This window comes from Melopsittacus undulatus, chromosome 1, assembly GCF_012275295.1.
Source record: "Melopsittacus undulatus isolate bMelUnd1 chromosome 1, bMelUnd1.mat.Z, whole genome shotgun sequence".
Taxonomy (NCBI): Eukaryota; Metazoa; Chordata; class Aves; order Psittaciformes; family Psittaculidae; genus Melopsittacus; species Melopsittacus undulatus.
In genome coordinates, this window is record NC_047527.1 from 19,009,583 (window position 1) to 19,036,286 (window position 26,704).

The 26,704-nt window shown below is 36.3% G+C and overlaps 1 protein-coding gene across 2 annotated transcripts in view; it reads left to right on the forward strand.

Annotated features, from left to right (window-relative positions):
- ANGPT1 (angiopoietin 1) overlaps positions 1-26,429 on the forward strand; it is a 163,436-nt gene extending 137,007 nt beyond the window's left edge. For both annotated transcript variants that reach the window (XM_031050547.2, XM_005150920.3), the window contains 2 exons: positions 15,956-16,086; positions 26,125-26,429. In XM_031050547.2, coding sequence (XP_030906407.1) covers positions 15,956-16,086; positions 26,125-26,285 — 292 coding nt within the window. In that variant the 3' untranslated portion in view covers positions 26,286-26,429. The remainder of the gene's footprint in view (positions 1-15,955; positions 16,087-26,124) is intronic.
- Positions 26,430-26,704: the final 275 nt, after the last annotated feature.

Genomic DNA, 26,704 nt, shown 5'->3' on the forward strand with positions numbered 1-26,704 from the left:
TTCAGAAAAAAATATCTCTGTGTTATAATATTCTCTTTAATGCAGATTCCATTATTATGTCATTCTCTTCACTATTATGCATGGATGCTGGGCAGTGGAGTACATTTGCAGGATCCAAATTCAGGTCCAGCTCAAAATGTTTAACTTAGACAGGGCCTAACCATTATCAAGACTGAAGATACTGACACTTCCAAATACCAGCCCAGAAAAGTGAAATAGGGATACAAAGAATGAGATGTGTTTCCGATTTCAATTAGAAAAATTATGCTCTTCCTGTGGGTGACCATGGTCTCCATCAGAGTAAACATGACCACTAAGTGTTTACAAGATCATGATGAATTTAATTAGCATTAATGACAGTATATCCAGATAAAAGAAATAATGCTCTGTGGAAAGTTTTTCAAAATGTTAACAATTCTCATCATTGACCAAAATTCAAACTTGAATTCTCCACAACACAGAAGGAAAGAATGGGACCTGAAAGCCCTCTCTGTGCAGTTTCTAACAGAGATGTGCATTCTCTGCCCACACTCTGAGCTAAACAGAAGCTCTGTAGACCTGTCAATGTGGCATCAAGCCCAAGCTAATGTATTCTACCCTTGAGTAAATTCAGTGTCGTGCTTATTGCGACAGCACTGCTTCCAGCCAGGATGGAGTGTGGGCAGAATGAGCTCATGTCTGCTCAGAGACTTGACAGAGAAAGCTTTCATCTCCCTGCAAAAAACATGCAGAAATTCTTAGAGTGAACCTTATTTAATCTAGTATGTTTGTGGTTAATATCTCTGAAGTCACCAACTTCAGTTTGATTGGTTTTTTTTTTCCTTTTTATCATGAACAGCTCTACTGGCAAGTGTTTCTCGAGCATGATTTTGGGAACTCTTTCCATATTAATTCACTATATTTTCAGGAGAATACCAGTGATGGGGTATTTTATGTGAGTCTGCTTCATTCATGCATCAAAAAGTCAAGCATACTTGTGAGGCTCGGAAAGAATTTCAGGAAGGGATCATGCCAGATTTTTCCAGAATCATTCATTGCATCAGTCCTTAAGACACTGTTGTTTTGTTGTGGTGTGGGTTTTTTTGGGGGGAGAGCTCCCTATCAAATGTAAACATGCTTGATTTTGCTATGTCGCTCTCTAAAGTAATGGAAACAAGAAGCAATTTTATTCATTATTTGATTGACAGCAATGCAGTGGATGAGTTAGAGCACAAAAAGGTACACTACATATCTAAACAGCTACTAATTTACATAAACATACAAACAGCAATTTTTCACACCAAACAATAAAAAGTACACTGTGTCAGATACCACAATACCTCTGTGATCTGATGTTCAAAGTTTATGTATACCTTATTTATTATCATGGAGAATGAGGTACTCAATAATAATGGAAGGCTAATTGAAAAAAGATAACTGAGTGCCTAGTGCTGTACAGAGTCTAGTCTCCAGTCTTTTCTTTAATCAGATACAACAGGCTGAAATGTTTTCAGTTTTAAATCAGTGCTCACCACACTTGACCCAAGTGCCCGTGCAGTGTTGGTGTTCTATTTTCTTTCATTTAGTGTTATAATTCAATTGCACTGAAGTAAAACCATTTTGTACCAATCTCAATGCCATTTGAACCAAAGAAGTCACTATTGTGAATCACAGCTCTTATAAGGTCATGACCTGTGGTTTTAGGGGAAAAAAAGCATGCAAGACATTCTGATCCCTGTTAGCCTGGTCAGTGTGGCACCAGCAAAGAACTTGGATCACAAATGGGTGACAGTCAGTGAACCTTTCACTCTTATGTGACTGTTTATCGGCCACAAAAGACACCAAGGGAATTGAAATATGTTTTAACAGTCTGTTTATATTTTTTCTACAGAGGTCTTAGTGCCACATAACTCATTTTGGCATTTTTTAAACTTAATTTTGCATTAAGAAAACCAAGCAAACAGTGAGCCGATATTTATTTTTCAAATAACAATAAACATTTCACAGAAACTCTCTGTACATCAGTCACTTCCAAAATTTGTTACCTTTTCCTAGATACATGCCCTAATAATGAAAGTCTAACTTTTGTATGATAATGGATATAAAGGCCGGAGTATACGTGTAGCACAATGTACAATACAGCCAATAATGAGTAAAGTAATCAAGCCAGGTGTTTCAGTGCCATAAACCTTTATAAACCTTTAATAAGAAAACTAATTGTCATATTGCTGGTGTGAATTATACTGGATGAGTAACAGATGCCTTTCATTTCTCTTCCTCACCTCTTGCACATCCTCTTTCCCCTCATCTCATTTTTAATTTATTTTTTTAGTGTACTTATGCCCTCCTTCAGAAATGCACTTTTTTTAAGTTGTATTTTAAGCACATACTAAGTATTTTGTTGAGGTATGGCCACCAGAGCTCTCACTGAAGGTCAAGTTACTCTTGTTTCATTATCTTTGCACAGCCTGTAAGATGACATCAAAATATAACAAAAAAAAAAAACCAAAATTCAAACATTGTCAGAAAGAGACCAACTTGTCGTTAATGCTGCCTTACATTGTTTCGTTATTTGGAAATGACTCCGTTTCCTATCATCTCCACAAATACATGTCCAAAGTAATTTCCTGTTATCTCCATCTCTTCAACATCCTTTACTATTTACTGGTGTCATGAGTCTGCATACACAGCTACTAGATTAAGCCCATTAATTTAAGTTGTAGAAATTCATAAATTGTGAACTGGCTTACTCATCAGGATTTAAAAGGCTGAAACATAGGAAAGTGAATGGAAATGCTAATTAATATTTTGCTTTGAAAATAATGTCCCCCTAAAACATACCTGCATTTTTCTCTGGGATTCACCCAGAGGGAAGCATGTATCTCTTGACATGAATCCCACCAGAAATCTTAAAAATCTCATACAGAACCCAAAGTATTTATTTTAATGTGTTATTCATTATTTCTTTAAATCATAGTCTGTTGGCAGCTGCAAACTCTTTCTGTTCCAGCCACATTATAGCAACACTGTAGTATGACTTGAAAGGGTCATTAGGTCATTAACACTGGAAAAAAATCAAAACCAGAATCTTCAAGTGTCCAAAGGAGCACAATTGTAAAAGAAGGTTGCGCTGCTAGCGCAGAATAAGCAATCAAAAAAAAAAAAAAAAGAATTAACTGCAGACTATTTTCACTTCTCTCAATAATGATTCATTTCCTTAAATACAACCTTTTCAAAAAGAGAAAGAAAGCCCACCATAGACTGCTGGAGAATGTCCAAAGAAGGGCAACGAAGCTAGTGAATGGTTTAGTGTCTTATGGGGAGTGGCTGAGGGAACTCAAATTGTTTAGTCTGGAAAAGAGGAGACTCCAGGGAGACCTTATTGCTCTCTAGGATGACTTGAAAGGAAGTTGTAGTGAGATTGGTGTTGGTCTTCCAAGTAACAAGTGATAGGACAAGAGGAAATGGCCTCAAGTTGCACCAGAGGAGGTTTAGACTGGATATTAGGAAAAATTTCTTCCACAAAAGTACTGTCAAACATTAGAATAAACTTCCCAGGAAGTGGTGGAATCACCATCCCTGGAGGTATATAAAAGAAATGCAGATGTGGCACTTATGGACACAGTTTAGTTGTGGACTTGGCAGTGTAAGGCTAACAGTTGGACTTGATGGTCCTAAAGGTCTTTTCCAACCTAATGATTCTATGATATTTTAAACATGCCTTACACATTTTCAAATAAATATTGTGCAAGTGGAAACATGGGGGGAAAGATTATTCAATCTAGATGTTATTTCCAATTCAATATTTAAATAATTTCTCAATGGTGATTACAGGTTACACTTCAACCAATATCCAATTTTTTTTTAAAAAAAAGCAAAAAATGTTCAGTATTCATATTTCAAGTCAGGAATTCTGTGAACCAGTGTATCCATCATTGTTTTGGGTTTTTTAGCTGTCAGCCTTTGCCGTTATACACACAGTATAAGACTGTGTGAAGAAAGCATGATTATTGAACAGAATTACAGTATTTTACTTTCCTTGTGTAGAGTTGTAAATATTTCCATAAAGTGAATCACAAAAGCTGTTTCCCTATAGGAGTTACTTTAACCTCAGTGATTATTTTGGAACAGGTCAATTCAAGGACACTGTCCCAGTTGGTTCATGCAAAATCTTTGGAATCTGAAGACATTGTCTGTGCTGGTCCTTGGTTTTGTTCTTATATTTCAGCTTGTTTCTTATCTGATTCTTACCACTTATTTTTATAGCAAACTGAATAGTTTGTTTTACTATATACTGTTGATGCATTTTTTCTGCAGAGCAGGCCTGCTTAAGGGTTACTTATCTCACTGCCTGATTTGTGACCTGAGATGTTATCATAACCATGGAACTTTAGAGAAACAGTCTAACATTAAAGAAGGAGACAGTATCAGTTAAAAAAAAAAATCACACCAATTTTTGTTCTGAAAGGTAGTCTGAGTCCTTGGGATAGTGACTTGTTTCAGGTAGACTGCTTAGGTCTCTGCTAAACTGCACAAATATTTGACTGAACCTCCATAATAAGGAAAACAATGCTGATCCAGTACCCAGTAAAATAAAATGCTAATAAAAAGCTATCTCCACTTAGAAAGTTATCCATACTGTTTGATAATTAAAAAAAGAAAAAAAAAACCAAAACAAAACAACCAACCATAATCTATGGTGAAGAATTAGGCATGTGCAAAATTCATCCAGTTTAGTAACAATGACTTTCTAATGAAAAAAAAGCTACCTATGAATAAAACTCTGAATTTTCATGTAATAGAAAGTAGAATGTAATAGCTTGTTATTCCAGCACATGCCAAATAAGTATATGTAATTGCTATCTTCAAATACAATGTATTTTTTAATGAAAATGTTAGGGAATTAGGATTTTTAAACTCATTTTGTAAAAGGGTATTTATAAATTAGTAACAGGCATCCTTAAATAGGTTTTACTGATATCATGGCTTCAAGCAAACACTGGGGAAAAAAAGAAAACGCAATTAGCTATATTTCTCCTGAATCTCTGTAAATGGAAAAGAAATTATGCATTTAAACACTGTCTTCACAGGTTTTTCTTCAAATTACAAGCAACAACATGCAACAGCAAAGTTTTAATTATCAAGATTCAAGAGTAGAGATGCACTTGTAGTACTTACCCCTCTTAAAGCAAAACTATAATTAATTTCAATCATAATTCCAGGATACTCTTTAAAAAAGAACAATCCAATTAAAAAACCCACCTTAAAAAAAAAATTCAAATCCCTAACACACACCCCAAACCACAATTGTTATATACTATTTAAACACGTTGACTACCAAACAATAACATATCTCAGGGAGATGAATATAAATTTTTAACCTAGATCTACGTGTGGTATTTATAACTTTTATGGTTACTTATGATTAATTAATTTCAATTAAGTAAACTGTGTGATATATATTTTACTATGGCCCGTAAATGATATTTTTCAATGACATTGTGGTGTAACAAGAGGCTAGTGTCTCTTCAGTAGTCATCAGGATAAAAGTAAACATGAACAGCATGTCGATATATGAAGTTTTCCTTTTATCTAAGCAAGTTAATTAGGATAGCGTACAACCTATGCATATGACAGTGGGTAATTAACATCACCCTAAGTACAACTAAAGTATAAATCCACTATTAGAATATATCTTCATGGCACTTCAAGCTCATTTTGAAATAACTATTAAGTTTAATTTTACTGGAGTTTTGTGGGTCTTTTTTACTCGATTTTCAAACAGGATTAATCAATTTACAGATAAATAACGTTTCAAACCAGCATTCTCTGAACTTTTCTACTAGCTTCAATGGCCACAAAACAGACCCTGAAATAAAAACACACAAACATCACAGCCATTCAGTATAGATGAGCAGAAGAAGGTTTGATTATTTATATAAACCTTAGAAATTTCTAAAATACGAGTTTCTTTGGAGCACCCCTGTATTTCTGTGCTGAAAAATCCCTTGAGAACGAATTTTGTCTTTTCTGCTGTTGGCTTCAGCCAAACTGAGGAATTATAGTGTAGGAATTATAGAGTAGGGAAAAAAATATTTTTACATTTTACATTACATTTTAAGTTAATCAAATTTCTCTAGCCTTGGCATTGCCTGTGTTTTGGGCAAATGTTCAGACAAGTTCTACTTTTCTATTTTATTTTTTAAGAAGTTCATTCATCTTCAATGTTATCAAAACAATTTGCATTATCATCTTAGTATATGTTCAGTGTTTATACGACTGTCTAAAACATTGATCATCTGTAGTTATTTCAAGTTTGAAATTAATAGAGGCCCTATACTTCTTGCATTAATGTATTATGTATTATATAGACATCAATCAGGGCAAAAGTGGTAGCTTCGGTAGCAACAGGAAATCTTAGCATTTATACGGCTGGTGGCAGAGTGAGATTTTATTAATCTTTTTCTGTAACAAGATTTTAACTACTCACCAATATACAAAGTAATTAATCTAACTGCTGAAAAGTTAAATTTCAGATTTTTATGAGAAAAAAATGGTGGGTGACTTTAAGTATTGTGTTGAAAAAGAGTTTTAACAGAAAATAGTGGTATCGGATTGATTTATCTCTTCTGTGCTCTGTTTGGTGAGAGATTAGAGTAGAGGGAATTATTTCTGTTCAACACATCATTGTGATAGTAGCCTTTAAATACGTTTCTGTCACTGTTAGCAGTAAAAACAGTGTTGCCGTATGTTTCCTCTCCATCACCACTATGTTGCTGAAATCAGATGCAAACCTAACAGCTCACACTGGCACAGTGACTGTTTCTGTAGCTTCTGTAGCATGTATTTCAAGTAGTAGAAGCATATGTTTGCTTGTTCACTGTCCAGGATAAACATATTTTTAAACATTTTTGTAAGCTGTGACAAAGCACCATTTGTCTGCACGCAGTGGTATGACATGCTATTTGCCTTATGGTAGGAAAATTATCTCGGACAGAAAATCTGGATGTCTTTTTAACTACCCCTGTTCCATTATACCTGTTCCAAATGAGTACAGCTCTTCAGTCAATTATTAAAGAAATTTAATATAGAAAAAGAAAATTTGTTAAATTCACATTCAGTACAACAGCAATGCTTGCTAGACTATTTTGCTGTAATGTGTAACTATGTTTCTTATTCATGGCTAGGTTATGTTTACCTGTTACTTTCCAGAATAAATGTAGTTTTCTCCTTTGACCTGTCAGGTATGCATGGTTCTAACAGAAGCTAAAATTAGCACAAGCTCCTACAGAGAAAACAAGCTTTTCTGTTAACAGTGTGGCATCCCAGGGAAGGATCTCTCTTCTGCATAGTGTTTATTGACCCATAGACAGGCTGTACTGAAACAATTCTAAAGGAAAAATTATCATATGCATTTATTATTCTATTCTTTATTACTACTTTATCTTTAAAATTGGAAGTTATGTGTTCTTACTCTGGATGTATTAAGTGAATATTTTTTTGTTGGGCACATTTCACTTGTCTCAACAGGAGAATGGGCATTGTTTCAGTAATGTCAAATTTAACAATTACAGCAGTAAGCCATTGCTACAGAACAGTAAAGAAATACAAAGGTCATCTCATCCTACACTTTTCTAAGGAATTGTGAGACAAAACCATTTTCATGTGCTGGCAGCAAGAATGCTAAGAGGCAAATTAAAAATATGTTCAAGTTGTCAGAGTTACTTACTGTGTTATTCAGGGTTGGAGTTTTTGACATTTTTCAGAACCATCATGCCTACTGTTTGCAGAGTTACAAATTCTATTAGGAATACAATAAAATTAAATAAAGTGTGTGAGAATTTCCCACACACACTGTTTCTCAAGTTTGGATTAAAGTTAGGAATGGGAAAAAATGAATATTGTTAGATTTTTATGGTTTCTCTTAGAGGTTTTCCCCAGTCAGATACTAACCCTGACATTCATTTTCTTCTCTTTGGTACTTCTACATCAATCCTTCAAGGATGAACAATGATAAGGGTGGTGAATTTTTCTTGCAACTCGGATAAGTGCTTAGCAACAACTTGAAATTTTGAGAGTAGTGGTGACTAAGTTTTCTTCATCTTCCACTCTATTTAGTTTTTTCAATTTCTCTGAAGTATTTTACTGTCTTTGAGAGTGGCTTCTAATTGACTTCTAATGATTACTTTACTTACCTCATCTGCTGTTAAGTTCTTGTTAGTTAACCAATTTTGATTTATGATAAAATACTGGGATTTGGTTTAATTTTGTTTGTTTTCATTAGGAAAGTATGCATGGCCCAAATGATATCTAGATAAAACATTTTTCCTTGAAAAAGTCTGTCATGTTTAAGAAGAATCTTTATTTCCTAACAAAGATAAAAGGATGCGAATGGGTGTCCAGGCAATCTAGCTTTTATCTGGACAAAAGCACTATGATGCCTTCTACTTTGCAATCTAGTTAAAACAGTTCAAACTCACAGGGATCTCGCCAGTCACTGCAGATGACTCATACTCTATCTCCAACAAAGTGATGGTCTTTCCACTGAATCTGCAAATTAGCACACACAAGGGAAGTTTCTTTTTATGCTTTAGTGGGAGTATTAAATTTTGAGAAAGTTGAATACCAGGGCTAGGCTTCCCAGACAGTTACCACATTATGGTTAGTTCCACATTTAACAGGATTTTGGCAGACATTTTAGCCTCAATCTCAGTGACAAGATTTTTTCTCTAGAGTGATTATTTCAATTTGCCTCTTGTCCACAAAACGTTAACTATAATTAAATATTTGGATGATGTCTTTATTACAGAGGTGTTTTTGCTATTCAGGGGCAACTATTACTTTCGGGAGACTTCATGCTACTTTGTAATATGCTCAGGGAAAGGCACACTGGGAAACTTTACAAGAAGCAAACTACATTTACTATTAATTCAGCAGAAATTATGTTTTATTCATTGATAAATCATTTTGCAGGTCCAAATAAACAATAAAAACATTTTCTGAGAAAAAAAAAATCTGAACTTAAAATAGAAAACAGAGCTGCTCTCTTGTTTTCAGTGTGTTTAGGTCTGTTTTTTTTTTGTTTGTTTGTTTGTTTTGCGGGGGGAGGGGGAGTATTACTTAGTGTTATTACAATCAGTGTCTAGAATTAAAAGAGTAGCCTAAAGATAATCTCTTACTGGGTTCTCCTAAATGGTTACATTCCAGTGGGCTCTGGCTCACAAAGGGACTTAATCACCTAAATATCCTTAAAAATGGAATGTGGTTGACTAACACAGTGATTCATAAAACTCTATCAAATTCAGCAACTTTAGGAGTTTCATTTCACAAACTGAAATTATCTAAGATTTAGATGCAAATGTGAACCAGACGGAAGATGCAAGTTAAAAAGTTAATGCCTTCTTCAACGTCAGAAATTTCAAAACTAGAGAACAAAATAATGGAAGTCATACGAGTTTTAAAAACAAAGATGCCTTTCACATGCTGAACATGGAGGACAGCCAGGGGGAGCTTGTATTTGTCCTCATATATCTGTGTTGACATATTCTCTCACACACCAGGTGGAAGTGGTGAACATTGAGTTAGAAGAAGGGCTGAGATATAGGTGCCCTCTGCTCCTATTGAAGTTAGGAAAGACTGAAAATACAGTGAGGAGAGGGTTTAGAATAGGAAAATCTGGCTATAGGTTTCCAAACCTCATGTATCCATTTTATTCAGTGACCCTTTCAGTCAAAATTAACAACCCTTCCCTTGAGGAAGGATCAGAATTTGGGATTCCTTCCTGCCAGCCATGTAGAATGAGCAGGTGGCAGGGAGGGACATTTTAGTCTGCAGAGACAAAAAGAGGTGGGAATTTGGAGGCAGCATTTCCTAAAGGCAAGCTTTGATGTGTCCCTCTCCATTCATCATGCTGAATATTTTAAATCCTACTTCAAGACTTCTGTTTCCCTCTATTTGGTTAAGAATCTTTCACCATTACTCATGTTTATGAATTCCCGTCATGGAGATTTGTGTACAAATTTTTAGAACTGTCATAATAATATAATTTGATCTTATCTCATTAAAATACTTAACTCCAGACATGCTGAGGTAGTTAAGATGGTACTCTACAACTCCTAATGATGATTGTTTATGTTTTCAGTAATAGTATGTTTTTTTTTGTTTATTTACAGGCAAAGTATGCATTGCTCACTTACAAAGCTGGATAAAAATTCTTGACTATTTCAGTGAGGGACTGCTGTAAATGAAGGACTGAGTGACCTCTAATGACTAACAGAAAAAAATTAGAGAAGAAAGTAGCAAACATTAAATTCTGGGAATCCTATGAACCTTTTACTAGTTCTAGCAAAAATAAATAAATAAATTTAAATTCTAAGATCAGATGCTTTATATGCGAACATTGAAGCAGAAACCATTTTCTACACTTTTAATAATATTTAGCACACAAATTTTTCACCTGGATTTACGATTGCACATATTTCTTAGATATTCTAATATCTCATTCTGTATATGGCAATCTTCATAACTGCATGTTTCAGAAATATATAGGTACTCTTATAATTTATTTGAAATTATATTTGGTTCATCTGTTAAGCTCATCAAACGGCATGTGAACACACCTAAGCTGTATATATTTAAAAGAATAATTCCAGGTGATCTAATCACTTCAAAAGGAAAAAAATCTCGTGTATATTTGAAATGTCTTTTCAGGCTACCCCACATTTTTTAATGTAACATTTTTAGAACTACTCTTTCTACACAATATAACTTTGGTTTCAAGGGACTCCAGATAGTCAAGTTATGTCACACAGTAGGAATGGTAAAAAGCAAAACATATCTAAGAGCATTCTTCCTCACCATCTGTTTGCATAGATCCCAAGCTTCCATTGCTATAATATCACACAGGAAAAAATGCAGACAGAATTTCTAAAAAAACCCCATGTTAGATGAAAGGTAATGGTTGCAATTTTTTTTAAAAGTGTTGTTTTTTCTTTGCACATCAACTAAGAAATCTACCAGTCTCTAAGTAAATGCTGTCAGTTGCTGTTCCTCATAGTGATTTTTTAATTTCATAAATATGTCATCAGAATCCTCAAAACTTACTATATGCATCACCCCTACTAACTCATAATTTACTTGCTAATGCTTAGCTGTTGGGGTTTTAATTCCACTGTATACAGATAAAGTAGATATGTTCTTCTCACTTATTTGAGCATGAATTTACTTTTCTTGTTTAATTTGTAAAACTGAGCAGTGTTTCCACTGCTTTCCTCCATCTTCAGAATTTCCCTGCTATGTGCAAATAGGAAGACAGGAGATGTAGTAATGAAACTGCTCCTTGACTTTTGGCTGGAAGAAGTTGCCTTTTAATTTGAACATCCTTTCCTTTATCTCCTTCAAGAACAAACTAGAAGAACTCTACCCTGAGTCACCATCTTTTCTAAGGGAGAGAAATTAAGCCCTAGTAGTTATTCAAAGTTTATTTTTAGAAGTTCAGTCCTACTATTCTGAAACTGAGAATACTAAAGAAATAACTAAGTCTAGACTGGTAAGATATCTACTGCTTCCTGGGAGCTACCAGACATCCTATATCAAGCCAGGCTAGTTCAGACCCATGTAGCTTGAACTGAAGCTCAGAAAGAAAAAACTGACTGCTTCAAGACCGACCCTGCTGTACCATTTTTTTCTAATTGTTGGGCAATGCTAATTCAAGGAGAAAGGCCCAAGAGAATTTCAGCCTATGATTCTTCTGTACACTCTGTAGTATGGGAAGCCTAATAGAGTTTAGAGCTAAGCTAAGCTTTATCTGTTTAAAGTCACTGGAGACCTACCAGACAAACGGCATTGAGAGAAATTCAGATGTAACTGGCAAGATCTAAGTCTGCACAGAGTGGAATCTATAAAATATCAGGGCAGGCGTATGAGCTTGTAAATAAATCTAATGCCCCAACCCTTTGGGAAAAACACTGCACACCAAGTATTAAGAATTTCTTTATTGTTTTATTACACTATATGATTTTTTTATTGGACTAAGTGGGGTTTATAGTGTTTGTTAATAAAAAGATCTGGCTAGAATTGTCTTTCTGATTTAAGTAAACAGCATTTGCTTTTTATACTGACTTTATGAGACTTCTGTGAGCTCTGGTGTTGCTGATATAGTGAGGATGTATGACCACTTAAAATCAGATTGTAGATATCATGTGACAAAGTAATTTTTCTATCAACACAATCTCAGGGAAGTTTATTTTGTTCTGCAAAAAATTAGGCACAGCTTGCAAAACAAGGCAAAAGTCCAGTGAATGAAGATGGGATCAATTCCAGCTTTTCTTTTGTACGGAACAAAGAAATGAACATGAGCAAGATCTTAGAGAAATCTTGTCTAAAACAATCATCCTTTGATAGAGTAACACAGTAATTATGGGCTAATTGCCACTGTGATTGAACGATAGAGTAACACAATGACCCTCCTAAATGCCTGTTCCTAGGTTGTTCCTTGTTAAATTTCTAAGAATCTTCATGACCTTTTATTGAGGCTCACACTTTGCCTTATTCATTTTTGTGCTACCCACTATGATTATCCATAGTGTCTATATTTAATCCAAGAATTTTTATATGTGTATGCAAACATTCTTATTTATATATAAAATTTACTCTAAGGATTAAGTCCAATGATATTTAACTGTCAGGCTCGATCAAGTGACATGCAAGATTAAAATCAAATGAAGGTAGGCAGTGTAACTACATTGGAGGAGTAGCCCCGACAGTTCTCTTAATAATTTTTTTATTTTAACATGCTCATTCTTAGCATCTATGGTTTCCATTGTTAAAGATAGAGAAAGGACACATAGGACTAATTTTGTTGAAAATTAGGTGATGTTTAAGGCAGTATGAAAGTGTGAATCTCAGATTCTCTAAAGATCAAGTGCTGGTTTTGTGCTTTCATATGTTGAGACAGCTCAGTAAACTCATGGGGATATCCAGAAGAGTCTTTTCTGTAATTAGTTTCCATAACACATATAATCAATAGCTGCCATATGTGCTATGTGCTCTTTTTCCTTCCTCTTATAAGCAGGTCTCCAAACCCAAAGTTCTGTGGGAGATTTTAGGTTTTATTTAAATCTCAGCCTGGGTGACAACCTCTCCTTATCTCAGAAAAACACCAGTCTTAACTAATTAGAATGGGTTAGGGATGCTCTCTGCTGCTGCTTAACATTGTGAACACTTTGAAGCAAAGTATTTATCTTCCATCTAAACAAACAGAGAAATGTCACTTGGTAGAGCTATTTACTTTAATATTCATCCAAAGTCACTGGATAAAAATACAACAACAATCTAAGAAGCAACAACAGTAACTCATAGCTGCTCTCCTTGCTCACTCTGTTTGTGGGAGAAGTTGGGAAGGCATTTTCTAGGATAGCACTCCCAGCTGTAAAACCCAGTGTCCTGGGTTCAGCTGTAACAGTTATTTTTCTTCTTTCTAGTAGCTGGTGCAGTGCTGTGTTTTGGCTGCAGTCTGAGAACAGTGCTGATAACACACCAATGTTTTAGTTGTTGCTAAGTAATGCTTTCCCTGATCAAGGACTTTTCCATCTCTCATGTTCTGCCAGTGAGGAGAGGCACAAGAAGCCAGGAGGGCACAAGAAGCAGAGGCAGGACACCTCACCCAAACTAGCCAAAGGGGTATTCCGTACCACAGCACATCATTCCCAGTATATAAACTGGGGAGAGTTACCTAGAACAGCAGATCACTGCTAGTGTCAGGCTGGGTATTGGTCAACAGCTGGTGAGCAATTTTATTGTGCATCACTCATGTTTATTGCTCCATTTCTTTACCCTTTTGGTTTTATATTCTCTCTCCTTGTGTCGTGGTTTAAAACCCCACCTCAGTCTCCCGCAGTACCACACACCCCTTTCCCCCACCCCACCTCCCCACTCCCGGAGGGATGGGGAGGAGAACCGGAGGAATATAACTCCCACGGACTGAGATAAAACCAATCCAGCAATTAAGGTATAACACAAATCACTACTGCTACCACTAATAAATCAATGTTAGAGGAAATAAACAAGGAGAGAGAATACAATACCACCCACCGAAACGAGCCCAACCCGGAAGAGAGCTAACTCCCCCCCTTCCAGCCAACTTCCAGTTACCTCCCTGAGCATGACATGCTGTGGTATGGAATACCTCCCCGACTAGCCCAGGCCAGGCGCCCTATCTCTCCCTCCTCCCGGCCTCCCCTCCTCCCTGGCAGAGCATGAGCTCAGAAAAGGCCTTGGACCAAAACCAAACATTTAAGCAGTAACTCAAAAATGTACGTGCCACCAGCAACCGCTCCCAGCCCGAAAGTCAAAACACAGCACTGCACCAGCCACCAAGAAGGAGAAAAAATGACTGTTACTGCTGAACCCATGACACCTTGTTATTTCCCTTATCATTATAATTGTTAGTGGTAGTAGTAATAGTTTTATGTCATATTTTAGTTATTGGACTGTTCTTACCTCAACCCATGGGGTTTACATTCTTTCAGTTTTCCTTCCCACCCTGCCTGGAGGCAGGGGTAGGGGAGGAGTGAACAAATGGCTATGTGGTGCTGAGTTACCAGCTGGGTTTAAAACACGACACTCAGCTTAACACACTTAACTCTTGCTTCTAATACCGTGGCTATTTATGCATTTTAAATTTGATATTTAAAAGACATACTTGCCCCTCTTCAATAACTCTAGGACAAATAGAACTGAAGTTTCTCACCTTGTCTTCAGTCAAGAAGTATATGCAATGAGATACATAATCATATTTTACTTAGCCCTGTGGCTCAAATATTCCTGCCCATAGAGCTTTAGTGAAATAGGTGAGGGATGCTGCTTCCTCTCTCTTGCTCCAATGGCTAGGGCTTGCTCCTGGGATGTAAGGATTATAGCTTCATATTTCTCAGGTAGACACTGAGATCCTGTCTCCTTCCTGCATATGAAGTTATTATGGCAAAGGATACCTTCATCTTCCAGCAGTGTTTTATGAAAAAACCAAGAGCATACTGGTCTGATGTCTGATGTAGGTGGCTGTGCACAGGAATAGGTTTTGCTGTGAGCATCTGTCTCCTGGTGATATCTGTCTCACAGAGCTTCTAAAGCCTTTCCTTGCTCTCACCTGCTCTCCTGTCTTATTCTGTCTTCACAGTTGTCTTGTGCATGTGAACTGTTGCTGTAGTTGTGAACTCTGGTCAGATGTAACCAGGTTCCCCATGTTTCATTGCTGGGACAGAGGTACTCCATTCACCATTTCTGCAGCTGGCATGCTTGGCTTTGGGCATTATAGCCCTGGGCACTAGAAATGTTCTCATCCTTGCTGGGGCTAGGTTCAGGCTCCTAGCTCATGGCTGTGGTTTCAACTAGTTGACAAAACTCCTTAAGAAAAGGGATATTTAGCATTGCAAGTCATGAAGACTTTTGTGGCTTGAGCTCCTAAGTTATTCTCCATTCATCATTCAGAGACATCTCTGGCAGAAGAGGGTTGCTGGCTTGTGTTGTAACTTGGTGAAATTAAAAATTCTGGAACTGTTGAAATCGAGCCCAGGGATTAATAATGCGGCTGCTGTTAACTGGAAGTGCAGTTTCTGTGCCACAGTAAAGAGACCAGCTACACAAATGTTCAGTTATCCTGTCAATGTATTACAGATCTCTTGACACCTCTCTTCATTCTCTTTTCAGTCTCTTGACTCCCTCCACTTTGCTGCGTTTTCTGTTACAGATATCTTGTGCTCAGTTCTGCTCTGTGGCAGGGGCAATGTGCTACTATGGATACATTGAAAACCCCAGAATGTTACCATTTTACACCTGAAACAAAGAGATTGAGCCAAAATGCAAAACATTTCTGCATTTTCTGAGTGTACTTTGTGCAAGGCGAACCTGAAATTGAAAGAGATCTGGATATTTTATTTTTCTTTTTGCCAACACTGATTGTTTTCTCTTGCTCTTTCAGGCTTTATTTAAAAGGCCACAGCGGAACAGCTGGAAAACAGAGTAGCCTGATTTTACATGGTGCTGAATTCAGTACAAAAGATGCTGACAATGACAACTGCATGTGTAAATGTGCTCTCATGTTGACTGGAGGTGAGTACAACTTGGAAAATACGTGATACCTTGACAGGAATCTACTCTGTTTTCCTAAAGGAACCATGGATGAAGTTGCACTCACAGATGTGTAAGTACTGTGTGAAAATTCCTTTTATTATTATTACTCCTACTCTTTTCTGTATATGTATTGTGGTAGTGCCAATACCTCAAGATTCCTATCAGCAGGGAAGGGATTACTCTGAGATGCAGTCAGTATACTTCTGCACTGAACAATTTCAAGTGTGAAAGCATAAGTTATTGTTGAAGCAAGAAAGGCAAAGTAAGAGAGAAGTTAAGAGATGAAGAAGAGGGAAGAAACTTTGTGAGAAGTAGGAGAATTAGCAAGAAAAAGAAAAAGAAGACAGACAAATGGGCATTGGAAAGTAAAGTTTAAAAATCAGAATCTGGATTTGCAATATATTATCTACCTCATTTAGGGGTCTGATTCTGCTATTGAAATAATTTTAAAGAGTCAGCTTTCTGTCTTATATGTGTGTAATAAATATGTTTATATAAACCTAATTAATGCAATGGCCAAATAACTCATCTGTGAAATACTGGACCTGCAATGCCCTGTTCAAATTGTGGTATATAGCTGTTCTGCAAGATTTAAGACAGTGTCCATAGTGAGCTCGGTTGAACTGTGGAAGGAAACAAAGAAAAGTTGAGGTGGAGAAAACTCAGAGAAGTTATACTGAGACAGTTTAGAGCACCACATCATGTATAGTGTATATGAATGATGCTTGCTTCCTCCAGTGCAGAGGACGAATACCTGAGATGGTCACCCCATACAGACACCTAAAGCTCTGCAAAAGAGTGAGAACTTTCCCTGGAAAATTATGCTTATTCCTAATCCCTATATGGGTAAACTTATTTTTTGTCTCCAGGACACCATATTAAAGCAGAAAGATTAAATTGGGATTCTTTGGTTCATTAACTGCATGACAAAAAAGCCCTCATTTTCACACCTGACCTTCTTCAGAGACTCTCCCTCAGTGTTTTCTATCTTTTGTTTTAAAAAAACATATAGCATGCAAATTATTCAGTATTCTGGATCAGACTGCTGAACTGGTATTATTTGTGGTTACTGGCACTCAGACATAATTCATCTCAGCCCACATTCAGGAATATATGAGGCTCTAAAGCTATCATCTGCTAACAGAAGATAGGTTCCCATCACTGGGAATTTATATCAAATCAAAACCTATCTCCTCATGCTTTTGCCAATTGGAAATGACCCAGTTGGGAAAATCTTCAAAGAGCCAATTTTTCAAACTTTCCTAACTTCCCTTAGTGATATCTTATCAAATGTCAGTATGGGAAACTTCTTCCAGTAGACAGGTGATCAGATGTTACCTTTCCATTTCTATAAAATAAAAGAAGCTAACCAGATAGTTCTAGAGGCAGATAATGGATAAGAACTCAGTGTTTATTTCAGTTAAGATTGTTGACTTTTCCATTTAGATATCATGCTAAATTAAAGTATCTTACTTCCAGGGCAGGCCAGAGTCTAGTGAGAAGCTCCTAAATGTGAGTTGTGTCTGTGCTGAAGTGCAGACTCATTCATGTACTCAAGCTGCCTGGAAATACCTCTGCTCCCCGATGGCTAATTCTGGGAGCTGAGAGGTTTGTTTATTTTCCTGCCCTGACTTCTGTGGCAGGTCAATGCCCTGCTAAGGTCAACCTGCTGTTGAACAACCATTCCACAAAGTTCACACGTATTTTGCAGCAGCAGTCCTGTAAATCAACAGGAAAACCACATATTGGAACATACTGGTAGCAAATTAAAGGAATATATAGAAAGGGAGAGAATTATCAAAGGACCACAAATAGAACTAAACACTGCAGAGTGAAAGGAGATTCAGCTACCCTTTGGGGATAGATGAGTCTAGTCTTTTGGACTAGATTCTGAGTACCAAGTCTTCTGGAGATACGCTGTACAGCACTGAGTAATATGTAGGTCAAGAAAAAACTTTAATCATGCTAGAATCCTCCCCCAACACTCTGCTATGCTTTGCTCCTTGAAATGACTTCCTCATTCCTTGAAAAATATCAGACATTTAATTAAATATCAAAACATTTGTTTAGTGAGTAGATTTCAGTTTTGTTTCACAGACAAAGACTAATTAAGAAAAGTAGCAATGATAATGGATTTTGGAAAACCTCTTTTTTTCCAAATGATACCAACCTCTGTTAGTTTTGGCAACATCACAGAGAGCTTTTAATGATGAATGATATGAAATCTACAGGCAGGTTTCAAGTTATCTTGACAGTTTGGGTGAGCATGTTATCTCTATGAGGTGAACTGAACATATTTATGTCAGGAATAAAGGCTAAGATAAGCTGAAGCTCAAGACTGTGATATGGTTATAGTCAAGGCTGAAAATAAAAATGTAAGGAAAACATACATTTCTCTCAGTGATCTTACTAGATGTCAGTTTTATTTGGTCTATATCAAAACTATTATCCTCTTTTCTCCTTTATTTCCTCCTACCCCCCCCCCCCCAACAGGCACACTCCCCAGAATAAGAAATAAATAAATACTGGGAAAATAATAGAGTAGCATCAATAGTATTGTGCATGTGTTTCTTGTGCTTTTAAGAACCATGCTCCTTGACTCCATTTTAATGCAGTTTTAAGTAAATTACTTCAAAAGTACATGAATGAGCTGGATTCTTAGTCCCTGTGAACTACACACGGCAGTTAAATGATTTAGCTGCTTTTTTTGTACCTTGAAAAATTTAAATTAAGCATGTTAAGTTTATTTTAAAGGGAGAAAAAATATATTTATTCAAGTAACTACTTTATTTAAGCTTAATATTTGTCAAAACTGTAAAAAGCCCCAATTCTGTCATAAAAATATTTTAAGAACTAGTACAATATCTCAGGCCAGTAAACTAATGAAAATGTTATATCCTCATAGCATTGTTTTGAAGAGTACTCCAGTGAACTACATACACAGCTTTTTTTGCAAGAAATAGCACTTATAGTGTAACAGGCTGTCACTGGAATGAAACACCGAGTAGATGTCCAAAGTGCTTCAGACAGATTTCCAACAGTAGAACACTTAATGTCTCTGGATCACATTTGTGGGCACAAGGCCACGTAAGAGCATCCTGCCAGGATACCACCTGTCAGCTGAGCCCCAGAAGTTGTTTGTGCAATTGTTTTCAGTCACTGGAAAGTGACTTATGGCAACTTGGCCCGCAGTAAAAAAGCCTTGAGGTGATTTGTTTTGTCTTGCATTGGTTGCAGTCAAGGCATTTACCTGGTTTCAAGTCACAAATTGGAATGTTCCTAAACCTCTGATCCCTGAAATACTTTGACAAAGTGACAAGCAGTCTTTCTATATGTCTTTCTAGGGCTGAAGTGGCATCGGATTACTGAAATAACTTCTTTTATTTTACTGGAAGAAGAGGTCCATCCAGCTACAGTCTCTTGCCTCTGACAGCAGTCAGCAGCAGATGCCTTAGTTTGGGCTCAAGAACAATATAAATAAATGATGCTTCCCTGGAGTATTTTCCCAGTATCTTTCGCATCTCAGGGGCTTCCCAGATCTGAGACAGTTCTCATGTATTTACTAATCCTCAATGAATTTCTCATCTATTAAGCGAGAGTGCTCAATGACAATCCCAAACAGTGGTACACTAATTACTTATTGTTTCACTGCTTTTTTCTCCAAGTGGTGCACTTTATGCATGTCTGGCAAGAATGGTATGGAGAATTCTGGTCATGGCTTGGAGGGAATTTCTTGGCTGAATATAGAAATCTGTCCTTATATAATACAATTAGAAAAAGACATAGTTTCTTTTATATTTTGTTTGAAACCAAAACTTCTAAAGTAGAAACTTCAGCACACTTGAAGGTATCCAGCTTGAACCCCTGTATGTATATCTACTTACAGAGGCAAACATCAGTTTTTAGGCTTTATGCATATTGTTGCTTCCATAACAAAGTTACTTTGAAAACACCATTCATGAAGTTTCATTTATGTTGCCTAACATTTTAAATAGAGAAATGTAACCACCATAGGGATTAGAAGTGAACAGAAATAAGTTTATAGGACTATGTTACCCAGTTGAATGAAAAGTTAATGCCTTTTCATTCTATGTACTCTCAGCTAAATTCTGGTTTAATCTTCAGGATGTCAAGTACCAGTTGCTAAATAACAGTCTGGTCAATCCAATACTCTAACGAATAAAAGAACATAGGCCTAGAAATGGATTCCAGAGAACATTTAGTCCCTTTCTAAGACAGACTCTACCTATTTCTTTCTGTCTTTCTGATCATCTTCAAGATTTCTAGTGATACAAATTCATTCGCTTAATGTAATCTGTTATGGAGTTTGGCTACATTTTATATAAGAAAAGTTTGTTGGCTAAACCAATTCCCTGACAATTTATTTGTGTTCCATCTTGTCTTATCCTCCATCACTGGAAAGAATAGACCACTCCTTTGCATTCCTTTGGAAAGCTGCTTTATTTCGGCAGTGTTTTTTATGAATTTGAGACTGCTGGCAATCTGTCTTTTGAATTCTGGACTAAACAACCCTAAGTCTTTCCTCCTATATTTTGGATATTTTCCTCCTCTTTTGGACTCTATTCAGTGGCTTCACATATAGCTTGAGGTGTCATCCAAAACTACACCCAGTCTTCTAGCTGAGAAGTTACCAATGAAAAGTCAAAGTAAAACCATCTAACTTCTTAAAAGTACATTTCAACTTCTTGAAAGGTTACATGAAATAAATTGTTATGTCTTTTGAACAATGAAGACTGTTTCAATATTTTTGCATTAGAAAGTGTTCTCATTGGCTGCGGTGCCAAATGCACTAAATTTTATGGCCAAACCCAGAGGGTTAGAAATAAATCTGGCTTTTCATAGGATCCATTTATCTCATAAACCCAAACAAATGTACCATTGAAGCATACTCTGGATCTTATTGAATGGTTTATATTGATCTCACTGCATTTAGAATGTACTGAGGAGAGAGAGCAGAGACGTGTGAAGAAAGGGTCTGCCATCAAATGTGCAGGGTTTAGATGCCTATTCTTCTACTATTCTTTTACTTTTTTTGCTTTAACTTCTTTTACTATATATGCAACTAAGAATCTTTCATCAAACCTGCATGATCGTTAACACATTCCCAGTGCATGTCAGATTTACAGTGCACTCATGAAATGATGAGCACTGGGCTATTAACAAAGAATTTTACATATATATATATGCTTAATTACAATTAATACCACAAGCCAAAATGGAAATATGTTAGCTTTGGCATAAAAAAGCATTTTCTATGCTGCTTTTGCAAAGAATATTTTATCATATAAAAATTATGCTTGTGACTTCAGAAAACCATTATAAAAGATGGCTGTATACTTTTTCTTGTAATATCACTACTAATTTGAGCAATGTTCCTTCACTAGGTAGGGTGGGGGGGTTTTTTGCAAGAATTCATGCAAATTATCTCAATATACATTCATATTTGACCAAAGATATAGTACAGGCAGGTCTGTGGAGATGAAATATCTGGTCATAGGTGGTTTAAGCATGCTGAAGCACTCAAAAACCATTTATTTAATTAAAAGAGCTGACATGAAATGTAACAACTTCCCATCAGCAATAGTAACATTGACCAAAGACCAAATAAGGGTCCATAAAGTGTGAGCATGTGTTAGCAGCTTTCCACAGTGAAGATTCAAGTTTATTTGTATAGATGAACTTTCAAAGAACTTATCAAGCTATTAGCTAAATTATTCTTTTTTGGACAATGTACTTTATGACCTAAGGATGTTTATTGCAAACAGAGACAGTAATGCTGCTTGTACTGCACAAATTATTACAGGTGGACTGGACTAACCTCAAAAGACTGAATCAACCCTTAATTCAAACAAGAAATTAGTGATTTTGTGATCACGTCTTGACAAAACTACCTGTGTTTCTGAATGAAAACACTCTTAACCTTCTCATGAAACCTCCTCTTCCCACTTCATTAGTCACTATTTCTCATTGTGCCCAAACTTCGTGAGCCATCCTGCCCAAATCAAATATCCCATGGTTATCATTTTCAAGGTTAAAATCTTACTGCCATTCAGAGAAGACTTGATATTTATTTGGGAAAGCCACTACCTTATAGTGAAACATAAACAAGATTCTTAATGGAAGAAAAATACTATGAACTTCAGGGAATGAGTCAAGATTTAACTACTGGGAATCTTTCCTCATGGCTCTGGAGCTTCTTTATTTGGTGTTTTCTCCAATTGCACTGCTGTAGGTATCTCTTTCAGAAACCGCTATTTTATGTTCCCAGTTTACAGCTACCAAGAAAGTCAGTGTTTCCATTCCTCATTCCCACTATATATAAGGTATCTGAAAAATTGCTTCCTTTATACCCATTCAAAGATATAGATTTTGATGCTGAAACATGCAGTAGGAAGTCTTCTGATAACCTGAGGCCCTATGGGGAATGAGGAGCTTTAAGAGGACTGCAGGGGAGGATGGAGAAAAATAACTATATAGAAAGAACAGAAAAAGAAATAAAAGACTTACTAAAACTTACAAAAAGAAAGAGAGAAAGTAAACCCAACATTTAATGTAGTATTATGAAATATCTTTAAAAAATTTCATACAATCTTACTAGCAGGAATAATGCTCATTAAAACACATTTTGAAAGAAAACTGTAATGAAAGATTTGAGCAAATCCTCACACGAGTTTTGCAAAATTTTGTGTTTCTTCAGCTGATTCCACTTTTAACAGAGATTTTGTAAGGCACAGCTGCAAATCTTGATCCTAAAAAGGCCATTTCTACATCCATTGCTTCTTCTTGAAAATGAAATGATAACTAGCAAACCTTGCCATGTCTTCACATCCCAACACCATAAACAGAACCCATCTGCATCTGTGTTCCAGCTTTGAAAAATGAGGATTAGATTTTCCCTGTTTAACTTTGCCTGAAGTTTCTATAAGATTATACTCTGGTTGCAGTAAAACATTAGCTGTAAGACTTCTTCTTTGTTTATTGCCCCCTTAGGTAAAACATTGTAATCAAAGAGAGGTCAATTGTTTCAAAATAGAAGTTTGCCAGAATTTATCTGGCATAAATTCTTCCCTTAAGATTTTATTATGAAGTGTTACTTCTGAAAAAAGCCCACTGAGTATTATCCAAAATCTAAGAAATTACTTTACAAGACTAGAAACATAAATTACACGGATCTGAATACAAAGGACAGAGTAAGCACTGGATCTGCAGGCTAATCACGATCAGTATCAGATCAGTAGTAGTAAAGCATAGTTTAAAATATGTTTATACGATGCATTCATTACAGGTAGATACAAGGCTAACCACTGTATATGATGAAATTGAATGATTTGCAAGGGCAGTGCACATTGTTCAAAAGGAACTTCTAACAACTGAATTCCTTTTCCAGAAGTCAGAGTAGGAAACATGCTGAAAATTTAGAATCCTATGTTTCAGTCCACTGTGACACTTGCAGCATTCAGTAGGCCCTCACTAGATGAGATTGTCACTACCTGTAGTGCTTGAAAAAGGTTTGCAGGGGGTCTTGGGAATATTACAGTGCTGTGATGTGCAGGCTGAAATAACTTTTGAAAATAAAGTGGCATTTAAAAAGCAAAAGTCACCATCCAATCTTTATATATTACTTGCCTTCATACATGGAGGTAAATGTTCAGTATAACCATATTACATGGAAAGATACACAAGACCTGTGCTGAAGATTTACAGACATAGGTCTTACTATGGAGAAACAAAAAAACTAAAAAGCAACCCACCAGCCAAATACAAAAAAATACCTCCAAACTCAGCCGAAATCTTTCTTGACAAATAGAGGTTAATATATTTTTGATATTGAGAATATTAGCTTTTTGCAGTATGGGGACTCATTCTGTTTTCCTTAGTCTGAGCTAAGCATCTTTCTGTTACATTACATAGATAACCTGTCAGCTGTTGGAGAGAAAATTCTATTCCCATCAAGATATACAATGAATACACTACTGTCAGTAGAGTTAGCGTGTCACCTAGTTTATCTTTGTTAGTTTGTGCTCTGCAATCTTGGTGTTGCCAAGTTTCATGTTATTTGGAGTTTTCCTTATAACTCCCATGGCAGTCCAAAATTCACCTTAACAAGAAAAGATTTTGGGGATGTGAGCAAGAGAGTTGTCTGATTAATTGCCTTTTAAATTTAAAGCAACAATTCAAAATAGATTTGAAGACTCACTCTCTTTTTCATCACTGACTCCATTTTCTCCATTGGTTAAAGACATACATGCATGTTTTGACTGCAGAAGTCTAAAGGTGAGATGACTTATTTGCATGCAGTTTGCAACCAAAGCTACATTTCTAGTAAGTCTGGATTTTCTGCATTCAGTCATATGAATGGTAGCAAAACCTCTGTCCTTGTTAGTAATATTCACAAATACTTGGCAAATATTTCTGGTTTATTTTCAGTGCCATGTTGACAGAGCAGTCACAAAGGTGGAGGTATGGCTTTACATGTATTTTCTCTGGCAGAAAACTCTGGTTGAAAAGTTCCTGAACTGCTACATTTCTTTTTTATCCTAACTTCTCAATTTAATACTCCGTCAGTTGTGCCAACACAACAGTTCACTGGGCCATTCTGTAAAACCCAGATTGCTGGTTTGCTCTCTGAATGCAAAGTTCTGGTCTTTGCTAAATCTCTGCCACCTCACTTTTCAGAATAGTCTTACAATGCAGCTGGAGTAATAAACTAGAATCAGCCATCTGGGCAAGACATTTTTGCCCTGTCTTTCTAGTAGAATAAAATATATGCTGCTGCACACAGAGTTCAAAGGGTTAATGAGTAGGAAGCAGCATCTTGCAGGGGCACAAAATGCAATTAGTGGCTTTCTAAGGCTAAATTTGATATCAACCAGTAACATTTTTAGTATCTTTTTGTAGTCAGCGGTGTTCAAGTAATTAGCAATTTTCTGCTACCTATAGACACATAAGTAAATAATGTCTGCAAACCCCTTAAAAAAAAAATGAATAAGCATTTGTCAGTTTTCTAGGCGTCAGGTGAGAACTTGCTCAGGGGCTTTGCAGAGAAGTGAACAAATCTCAAATGAGCCTGTGCGAGGACCCTCCTGACACTGCTGATGCAAAAGTGTTTGTCACATATCAAGATTAAGAGGCTCAAGATTTAATACAGATTTTCATATATAAAATTATAAGATTGAGGAGTGACCGTCACTATTCTGGCCCAAACAGTACCTGCAGTGAATATATCTTGATTGAAATTGGCCATACTGTCACCTAGATGCATGCACACTCAGGTAGTCATCTAAACCATCTGTCCATGCACACAGGTATTCTGACTGTCACCACCCTACAGTATATTTGTCTTCTTCACTTAGCCTTTCCATTCATTTACTGAGTCTTGTTTGTAAATTTATCAGAAGTCTTAAAGAGTTTACTTGTTTCCTTGTACATCACTGTGAATACAGATTATCTATTGTTATAGTACTGTAAATACTGTAAGAGGGCAGCACCACCGCACTCATAGCCCACGTTTGCTAAGCACATCTGACCTGAGAGAATAAGAAAACTGAGCAATTGAACAATCACAGTTAAAGCGATAGAAAAGAACTAGTAAATAAAATTGAAACATGCTTATACTCAAAATAATCAAACAAGTGAAATTATGCAAAAATACTTATAAATTATAAGCTCTCTGAGGTTTACATTAGTACTGTTTAAACAGGAGAAGCAGTTTATTTGTCTTTGTTGTTCTTGCTTTTGCTTCACATGCTGCATATAAAACAAGAATGAGTTAGGACTTTTCCATCTCTGTAACTACAAGTTCATTCTCCAGCACCACTGATTATAGGATGGCACAGAAGAGCAAAAAAAGAAAACATTAATATATCTTCCCCACTACCACTCTAGAAGTATTAATGAGCCTGGGAACACAAGAATTTGATAATCAGCTAAAACTCTTAAATAAAATAAAAATACTTAGTGCACTTGTAGTTTAATCATTTGTTTTAATGTTTTCAGGGTGGTGGTTTGATGCCTGCGGTCCCTCCAATCTCAATGGAATGTTCTATACAGCTGGGCAAAACCATGGAAAGCTCAATGGCATCAAGTGGCACTACTTCAAAGGCCCCAGTTACTCCTTGCACTCCACCACCATGATGATTCGTCCCTTGGATTTTTAAAGGCATTTGGTGGTGAATCCCAGAACAAACCAGGATGACACTGCCCTCAGCAGCACCACTATGACAGTTTGAAGGTAAAAGGTGAAGGTCTTCTTAAAAGCAACATGTAGGGATGATGAAAAGTTGCTTCATTATCACCCCATAACCTGCAAAAACTCTCCAAGTCACCCCAGAAAAACTCTCCCATTTTGATGACTGGGGAAGGCTCGGTTTAGAAGAAGGTTGCTGCAATAATTTTCCAGAGAACACCTGGATCTGTTTATTTAACCCAAACCTGGTGCTTGTCAGTGGATATCTTTTTTTTTCTTCATTTTTTTTTTAAAAAAAAGATGCAAAAATGTACAAGATTATTCAGCAACAGCTTCAGAATTTGAAGAACTGAAATATATCAACTACAGTCGATTGAGTAGAATGTTATT